The sequence below is a fragment of the Cynoglossus semilaevis genome, chromosome 14 (assembly GCF_000523025.1).
Source record: "Cynoglossus semilaevis isolate Cse_v1.0 chromosome 14, Cse_v1.0, whole genome shotgun sequence".
Taxonomy (NCBI): Eukaryota; Metazoa; Chordata; class Actinopteri; order Pleuronectiformes; family Cynoglossidae; genus Cynoglossus; species Cynoglossus semilaevis.
In genome coordinates this window covers 371,849-381,649 of record NC_024320.1, presented here as the reverse complement: position 1 = coordinate 381,649, position 9,801 = coordinate 371,849, and the positions used below count along the sequence as shown (strand labels likewise).

General features: G+C 44.4%; 1 protein-coding gene across 3 annotated transcripts in view; it reads left to right on the top strand.

Annotated features, from left to right (window-relative positions):
* Positions 1-9,801, top strand: part of tprn (taperin) — a 23,948-nt gene that overhangs the window by 1,019 nt on the left and 13,128 nt on the right. The window contains exons 2-4 of one of the 3 annotated variants that reach the window (XR_003051746.1): positions 17-1,808; positions 2,180-2,716; positions 2,753-2,887. Coding sequence is in view for 1 of the 3 variants with exons in the window: in XM_025062387.1 (XP_024918155.1) it covers positions 17-1,808 (1,792 nt within the window). In the remaining 2 variants the exon portion in view is untranslated. Of the gene's footprint in view, positions 1-16; positions 1,809-2,176; positions 2,717-2,752; positions 2,888-9,801 lie in introns of those variants that run through there. The other 2 variants (XR_003051745.1, XM_025062387.1) reach the window with 2 other exon arrangements.

The window sequence follows — 9,801 nt, the reverse complement described above, 5'->3', positions numbered from 1 at the left end:
GCCACAACAAAGAGAGGCGCCCGGCGGCCGCCGAGAGGACGACATCCAGGGAGGAGGAGGAGGAGGAGAGAGGGGAGAGCCTGGTGCTCCAGGAGAGCCTCGGCCCACTGGAAGAAAACCCATTCATTAAACTGGAGAAGGAGCGGAGGAGGAGGCAGGACCGGGAGAACTCAACCCGTCCGACGCAGCACATCCTGGAGCTTTACGGCAGCGTGCCCGGCATACGGACGATCCGAGCTGATAACATTATCATCATTGAGTCTGATCCGGATTACTTCCCGGAGGTAGGTCCATTGAAAGCCGGGTCTAAGTGGCAAACAAATGGTGTGAGCGGTTACAGCTCCCTGAACGACCTCCTGGACCGGAGAGGGAGTGCTGTCACCGAGATAAGAGCCAAGGAAGTGGTGATTTATGACACCACGTTGAGCAAGAGTGAGGAGAACCTGAGCACTCTGGGCTACCAGGATCTCCCCCCATACTGTGAGGTGGGGCCAAGTCAAGGCAGGGTCAGTCGGATGCTGCAGAAGTTTGACAGCAACTATGGGAAGCTGCAGAAGAAGTCTCACAGCACGGAGAACCTGCTGGACCTGGACTGTGGTGCTAGCAACAGTATCGGCAGCAGACCGCAACTTTGGCGTCAGCCACAACAGCCAGATCCTGTGCCAAAGCCTGGACCGGGCTCTGTGGCTAGCAACCAGCCTTTGTTGCCTGTCATCCAGAGTTCTTGGTCTTCCAAAGCTAAACCGCAGCCTGACGTGTTGGAGCCAGGGAGCCCCCAGCGAACCATCAGGCCATTACACGCTACACCTTCTCCCCGCGGTGGGAGAGATGAGCCAGACAGGGTGCAAAGCAAGCTCGCCAGAGAGAGAGACTGGGAGAGTTCTGAGGTCCCACCAAAACCCAAGGTGCCGTGCTCTCCAGAGACCCGCCGCGCCCGCGCCGTGGCCCCCTCCAGCCCCATCTCGTCAAAGGTGGTCCGCTCTACTCCCGGCTTTGAGATCCGCCCAGCTCCCAAGCCAGACCTGCAGCAGATTCCAGAGGGGGACACCCAGGCGAGAGCTCTAGCCAACCTGCGCATCCAGTCGCGTAACTCTTTCACAGTGATTCCTAAACGACACCTCACAACGAGCCGCGTGGCACCAGCTGGTCCCGTCATGTCTTCTCTGTCCGACAGAGGGACGGAGGTGCCCGCACCAGGAGTGCCAATCTCCCCCACCCTGACAAAATCAAGGTGGAAGGAGGAGAGAAAGAACGAGGTGGAAAGGGTGACTCCCAAGACTCTACCGTCTCCTACTGTTGCCACCAGTCCCAAACCTTCCTCCCTCCCACCTGCGGATCGTGTGTCTCCACCTCCTGGACTCAGCCCCATGCCCTTATCTCCAACCATGGCGTCCTCTCCCCCATCGTCCCCAGCTGCCCCTCCATCGCCACTGATCCCAACAGCGTCAGCTCTGGAAAAACCTCAGCTGACAGATCAGCTTCCCGTCACAAACATTGATGAGATTGAGGTGGAGCAGCATCAGCGATTCCCTGTCCCCAGCCCTTTGGTCCAGAGGAGAAAGGGAAACACCTTCACTGTCGTGCCTAAACGAAGAGCGGACCCAGAGGCACAGCCGAGCTCACCGGAACCCCAGCAGGATGCTGTCAGTGAGGCCTCGCCGGGGTCCACGCCGCCTCAGCCTCCCTACCCTACGCTGGGCACCCAGCTGAAGAAACGTTACCCTGCTGTGGAGGAAATTGAGGTCATTGGTGGATATCTGTCTCTTGCCAAGTCCTGCCTGCTCAAGACGGGCTCCACAGGCAGAAAGGTAAGACTAAACGAATGTTTTTGTTTGTTTGTTTTTTTTTTTTGGCAGATATTTTAGCTTCGAGATGAGTCAAAGTGAATTACATTTATCGATGTAACTAAAATGAAGAACAAAAAAAAAACAGGAGTAAAAGAAGTCTTAGTTGTGGAGAAAGTTTTATTGACTGATTTTCCTGGTCATTTGACTGATGATTTGTTACAGTCACCAATGATGTCACCACATCACTGGTGACATCGTGTTGGTGCAAGATGTCATTAGTGCACACCCCTGCACAGAGGGACCTGCCTCAGACATACTCTATATAGGCCGCCTCCTTTATTTGGCAGAAACAAAGTTGAATTCCTTTATAAATGTTCTCTCTCCTCCAGCAGGAGTTGTTTTCATTGCAGACTGTTTGAACGTGAAGACCGGCCCTAGTCCTGGCAGTGTCCTCCCATAAGGTTTTGTCTCATCTAATTATCAACTTTCAGCTTCACACAGAAGGAACGCTTCTCTTAGTTTTCTCTTTCCATTCACTCTGTTCATTCACTAAACCAAAGCTTTCAAAGACGAGGGTACACCTCAGCGGTGTCGTCAGCCTGTCATCAGGTACAATAAACATCCCAATAAACATGCAAGCCTTTGATTCAGACTCTAAGAAAGCCTTTGTGTGTAGTGTAGATGAAGTAAGGCTGCCAGTGGATTGAAGTCTTTAATCTGGATTAACGACATGATTGTCCATATTGAGCTCACAATTGGAGGCTAATTCATATTGTCCAAGATTGGAATCCTCTTATGAACATGGAATGTGTTTGTTTATGTTGTTATATCAATAATCCACATGAGGACACACATATTTCAGAGTATTTTCCAGCATGCATGTTGGACTATGGCAGTACTTCTCAAATAGCCACCCCGGGGGGGTGGAGGTGTGACTATGGCAGTACTTCTCAAATAGCCAAAAGGCGGTGAGGTGTCGGCGGGGCGTGAGGGGCTTCCAATGGAATATGGCACGCTGGAATTAAGTGTACCACTGCTGTAATGCTTAAATGATAACATGTGTCCAGTCACTAGGTGGCAGCAACTCATACAGTGTTATCAGGTTCTCAATAGTATTTCAATTTGCAGTGGTGTGGGTCGTAAGGGGGGGGCATGAAAACATTTCTGTCCCCAAGGGGGGGCATGACAAAAAATAATTGAGAACCACTGGACTATGGGCATAATTTCCCATAATGCTTTTTTTTTAAAAATGTTGCAGCATAGGACTGTATCATTCCGTGGAGGTCCTACTATAATGCCCGGCAAAACGATTATGGCCAGAATGATGACCAGGTTTATTTTCATCACGATTGATAATCACGACTATTCATTATTCATTGTTAAGTAAAACATATTTTTTTTGCACTTTCTATATTAAACAAACTGCATGTGATCCACGGTGGAGCTTTGGCCCAGAGGCAATGTCTTTGGTGTGGAACCCCAGGGTTCACCTCCTGGGCAAGATCGAAGGTTCACAAGGGGCTGGTACGGTGCAGTGTGTGATTTGGGTGGCGGTCGTGGAGACTGCTGCCCCCGCGACCCGGGAATGGTCACGGATAAGCGGATGAAAATGGATGGATGGATGGATGGATGTGATCTAAGCTTTCGGTTTAAAAATGAATCTTAAAAATTTTCATTAATAAAATAAAAAATGAAATTTACCCAAGACAAAAGGCTAATGAAAAACAAATATACCATTTACTATTTGGAAGAAGGCACAGCAACGTCTGTTCCTTTGGTTAGGCAAAAATTTTGGAGAAATAATTGCGCGAGAGAATCACGTTTTTATTGGACAAGTCTTTGGCCAAATGAAACACTATTCCATCTGTTATTTCGGCATGTTGCTTGGTGCACGGTTTCCATTATGGTTGTCTGTGTTGGTGCAAGACACCAGGACAGGGATTTAGTGGACCAGTGTTAGCGTTAGCTTTGGTCTACAGGTACATTTTTTTTATTATTGTTAATACCGCAACGATCGTTTTCATTTAATCGTGGCAGCCAAAATCATGATTACGATCAATGTTCGATCGGTTGTGCAGCCCTACTTTGTTTTCGCATGAAAACAAACGCAACAGCTGTTTTATTTTGGTCCAACGGAAGCTTGGTGCTAAATCATTATTGGGCTTGGGGAACAGTCCAAATCTATTAGCTGTAAAATCTCCTCCAGACTGCTTTTAGCTCAAGGGATTTGAATGTATTTAGACTGATGCCAGTTTGAACCCTTCACACACCAGCATAACTGCACCATTAGAATGGGATGTATCCCTTTAACATAGGCTCTGGTCCACCCGGACCATAAAGATCCAGGACATGAGGTCCTCTGTGGTGTTAACCAAAATTGTTCTTTAACCTCGACCGACAAATGAGTTTGAGGCTGGTCATTCACTGCTTGTTTGTTTGTTTGTTTGTTTGCTCCTGTGTTTATTTCCCATATCCAAAACTGTATCGTTGATACAGTTCGAGAGAAGCAGCAGGCATTTACTACTTACTACTACTACTACTACATGGAATCAAAAATACAAACAGATACTTCAGTCTGGTTCATTGTTATTATTGTGTGTTTGTGCCTCTCACTTCTCTTTTTCTTTATCCTCGCCGAGCTGTCATTCCGACAAACGGCTCCAGGTGAATCCACGTTAGCCATAAATTAAACATGATAAGTGTTAAATTAAATAAGATAAGTGATTAATTAAATATGGTTTCAGCTTATGCTGCAGGGAGCTGCAGACTGTTAGCTCTGTATCAGGACTCCAGTCAATAAGTAAAAAAGAACAGTGTTTCTTTTAGACATTGAAACGACAAAGAACAGTCCCGATTTGTCAGTCAATGTTTGTATTTTGTTTACTGAAACATCTTCTTTTTTTTTTTTATTCATACCAATTCTGACAGAAGACAATGAACACGTGATCTCTGCCAGTAGCTTGACTTTCAAATTTCACGAGGCATTTTATGAATCTTTTTTCAAATGTCCAGATTGTAGGCCGTGTGATTAAAAACTGTTCAGTCAGCAGCAGCATGTGACCAGTCCATCAAAACAGCCACAAACCTAGCAGATAACCTAAACCCACAAATGCTAACGGTTAGCTGTTGGATTTGTAAAAAAAAAAAAAAAAAACAAAAAAAAAAAACACCAAGGTATCTTTAAGAAATGCATTGACAACGTTAAAATGTCTACTTTGATCCAAAGAGCAAAGGCTGAAAGATATAAAAGCTGCTGAAAGGTAAAGGTTCACCTAGTGACACCGAGGCTAACAGGTAAAAGGGTAAAGGAAATGTTACAAAATATATGCCCAACATTAGTATTAAAATTACTATATAATATGAAAAAGATAATCAAAGTTAATGGTAGTGTGGCGCTTTGGCCCAGAGACATCGTCTCTGTCATTGGTGTGGAACCCCAGGGTTCACCTCCTGGGCAAGTTCGAATCCCAGTTAGGGCGGTTGGTACCTTCCAGTGGACTCACCACCTGCAGGAAGGTTTAGGGGGGTTGGTACGGTGCAGTGTGATTTAGGTGGCGGTCATAGAGACTGCTGCCCCCGTGACCCTGTAACGGATGGATGGAGTTAATGGTAGTGAAAAATAAGGGAAAACAACGGAACCACATGGTATACCGTACATATTGGGCTGTCTGTAAGGAGTTAGAAGATAAAACCTTTATGGTGATTATCTTGAAGCTATCAACAAAAGATGGATGAATGGTGTCATCATGTGTACCAGCAGAACACGGGAAGAAAACCTAGTACTCTGGTACTGAAGAGAATCAGTACCATCAATGTGTTATGCTATCTGATGTTTAAATAACAAAAATGACCAAAGGGGGGTGGCGCTTTGGCCCAGAGGCAATGTCTCTGTCATTGGTGTGGATCCCCAGGGTTCACCTCCTGGGCAGGTTCGGATCCCGGTTAGGGCGGTTGGTACCTTCCAGTGGACTCACCACCTGCAGGAAGGTTTAGGGGGGTTGGTACGGTGCAATGTGATTTGGGTGACCCAGTAACGGATAAGCGGATGAAAATGGATGGATGGATGGACCGACCAAAGTGGGAAGCAGGAGCTTTATGATCGAGATGGGTTAAAAACAGTGATTTTTCTCTATGGACTTTTGGTGCAGGAGAGATAGAGAATTAAAACTCTCTGACAGAATAATAAACGAGTATGCACATTCTTTACTTTTCAAAGACGTAACCTAGACTTTATCTAACGGCGCAACTGTTTTGTTTTTTTTTCAGCCTCCGAAGCTAGATTTAAACTGGTTCATGTCGAGAAGTGATTCAAATTACAGTTATCAACATAAATTGACTCTAGTGGACACAGTAAGGTAGTGCAGTATGTTATAATTTCACGTCGCATATTTGGTGAAAATGGAAACTGTGGTATTTTAACAACTGCAGGATCCATAATTAAGCCCCGTGGATTGGAACTGTTGATGGCTGCTCATCATGACTCTGTAATGACGCACTTTCAGGCGGTGGACTGGTCCGTCGGTACATTATCAGCCAGCGTGGCCGTGAGACAGGCACTCGTCCTTGCTGCACTCTCGTACTGTTGTTCCATCCGTTGGCTCGTCTCTCTCTCTCTCTCTCATCCAGGCACAGATTTTTTTTGTCCTCTTTTTTTTTTTTTAATTTCCTGGGCAGGACTGTGAAGGCAATTACAAAGGCAGCAAGCTGAGGCTTTGGCCTGAGTAAATGTGATCATTTGTGTGGAATTGTCCTCCAGTGCTGCTGCTGCTGCTGCTGCTGCTGTGTGAGGGCAGCCATCGAGAACAGCCTCAGACCAGCACTGTGGTTTTCATCTCTGGCTTTTTTTTTTTTTTTTTTTTTTTACTCAACATACATTTATTTTTACAGGGAAGTTGACAGAAAAGGAACGTTCCACCACATTCACGTCAAAACCTAGTAGGCCAGAGATTAGATCTGTAGTTTTTCAAGTGAAATGTTTGAAAGGGGAGTTTTTATTACTGAGGCTTTTCCGGTGCCGAGAAATGAAACTTTAACATTTTTCTGAACCAAAGTGAAATAGTTAAACTAAGGTTCCGCGACTTTCTCATGGCTGTTGTTATGACAAATCAAATGTATCTTCTTCAATATTCATATCTCTGATGATCCGATACCGAGTAAAATTCGGGCTGGTATCGCATATACCGTTATCGATATTTTATCATTTGTCTTTTAAATAAAACATGTGTATTTCAAATCATAGCTTCTTTAAGAATCCGAGGCTGAGGTTTTTATTTATTTATTTATTTTAAACTCTGGAGTGTACTGAGGTAGCTGCCTCATTTACTATACAGTCAACACAACAATAGAAAACCTTGAGAACACAATCATATAAAATATGTCAAAACAATGTTTCAAACTCTGAAAACATGTTATTTGTAAAACAAAAATAAATAAAAAAATAAAATAAATAATCTGAGGAGCCATTTGGGACCCGAAAGAGTCGGATTTTTTCAGTGAACCGAGCCAAAAGAACCGGTTCTCCAAAAAAGAGCCGAAATTCCCATCAATAGTGACTGAGTGAGAGCACGGAGTAGAGCCCCTGTGCTTAAGCATGACGCACACACCCAGGCGGAAGAAGAAGTAGTCCCACCAACCGAGCGTCACTTAGACAACATCTCAATAATTTGGATACTTTTCACCATGTTTCTGTTTAGGATACACCTCATCTCAGAATGCGTAAGTATCAAAAGTATCGATATTTTGATTTCAGAATCGATTTCAGAGCATAAAGATCCAGAATCGGAAGTATCGATATTTCAGGATCGATCCGCACATCACTGGTGTTTAGTACTTGCAGGAGTCCATCCTCAGGATCCCTTAACCTACTCGGAACATGCATCTTACTGTCATCTCTGACGTTTGTCCAGCAGGAGCCCCAGTCTGCTGTTTCTTTTTCTTCTGCCTCCTTTACCCACAGTGCACCTCTCTATTCCCCAGTAGTGGTTGCTGTAGTTGTGGTGATTATTAAGCCCCGTCCTTTGGGCTCTCATCTTCCTCTGATCTCCTTTGTATTAAAGAGGAGGAAATGAAGAAGAGCTTCTGTATGTAGGTCAAGTGCAGCTTCTTCTGCTGCATCACTCCCTGGATTTGCGTACAATTGACTTGGGATATCTGCATTGATGACTGGACTGGGTTGTTGAATGTTCTCTGTAATGTTCTGTTAAATTTGAAGCCACATAAATTGGGGGGGGGGGCTCTGGCCTCTCCATTGAGAAATCAGCTATTTTGGCCTGTAGTACCAGAAGAACAGCTAGTTGACTGTTGGCCCACGTGGTGGAATGTCTGCTCTGACAAAAGCCGGGCCACTGACCTCAGGTTGAAGCACCTACCAATACATGCTGGGAGTTGATGATGAGATGTTAATATTATTGGCGATACAGTATGCGTCATTCTACACGTGTTAAAATTTTAATCTTCAGGAATAATCTCCTTGAATGAATTGATGGGATTAACAGGTTAACTTTCACAGCCCTAACAACACATGAAAAGAAACTCCTGTGAATTAATATAGATGTTTTCTCTGAGGACATGGGTATTAGGTTTAGGGTGTTAGGGTGATTTAAAAAAAAAAACAGAATACAGTGACAAACATATTCTGGGATGTCATGGTTTTGAGTAGTTGCAGATATGGTTTTACATGTTTACTTTGCTGGTTTACTTTTTAGTTTTAGAGTCACAGTTGAACTGGATTCTCAACGTTCTCAACGGTCTTTGGTTATGTCATGTTCGAAGTGTTTGTTCTGTCCAGTCATTACTGCCTTGTTAAGGTCTGGTCAGTCATTTGGCTCTGTTTTTGTTCTCAGTGCTCTTTGTCAAAGAGCGATGGCGGCAGCAGGATGTGGGTTGGGTCAAAGGGTTTCTCTTCCTCTGCCCAAGTTATTATGGGAAAAGAGAAGCAGAACCATGCGGTTAAAAAAAAAATCCTGCATGAAGCAGAGAGAGATTCTGAGGTGCGGTAGCTACTTCAGACCGGGAAATGAAGTGTGATAGTTCAGCTTTGTGAATCAAACTCTGACCAAGTTAGACCAAGTCTGACCAAATCTGTGTCAAGTCGGACCAAGTCTGACCAAGTTGGCCCAAGTCATTGATCTGCGGAATTCTTAGATGGCTTTATGGCATAAACTAGAGACGCACAGAATATTCGGCCACCGAAATTTTTCGTCCAAAAACGGCCCAAAAGTGTATTTCCGTTTTTTTTCGCCCAAAAAACCTTTTATCACTGAAACGAAACAGCTGAAACAGGAGGTTATGATGACGCAAGCAAAAACCACAGCCAGCGCAGGCCTGTCGGATATCCGAAATTGTCTTTTCACCTAGGCAAACCTGGGTTAGAGATATCTGCAATACATATCCAGCTTAGCGTTTTGAATGTTAAAATGGTTTGCCATAAGTACCAAAAAGGTCTGTGGTGTGGACATTTTTTAAATATATCTGAGAAAGACGCATGGATAGCATTTGCAAAAACGTGTAATGCTGAAATTTTAAAAAAATGCTAAGAGGGGGTCGCATCTACAAAGAATTTCTCCTCATGTGATTTAATTTATCACCCAGAGGGGGTCGCATCTACAAAGAATTTCACCTTCACCCGAAATCCAAACATCCTGATCACAATGCTGAATATGAGAGGAAGGAAAGCCTCTTTACGCCAAAGCTAGTCTTGGCTGCATATAGCGCAGACCACAAACTACCCGCGACTGTCACTTCACACCTGTTGGTCCTTATAGAGAGCATTCTCTCTCTTTTTTCGTTTTATTCGGTTTTTGGTTTTGGCCAATAATTTTAATTTTGGTGTATAGCGGTAGCGGTTATTTCTTCTACACAAAATCCCACGCTCTACTACTTTAAAATATTTTTATTTAACTTTGCTTAAGTGGCTAAAGCTTGACAAGGAGGACAAGCAAGTAAGTGGTGATATATCTCACTAGACGTTGATGACGGAGAGATTGATCAACAGGTTCGACACGACGAGGCATAA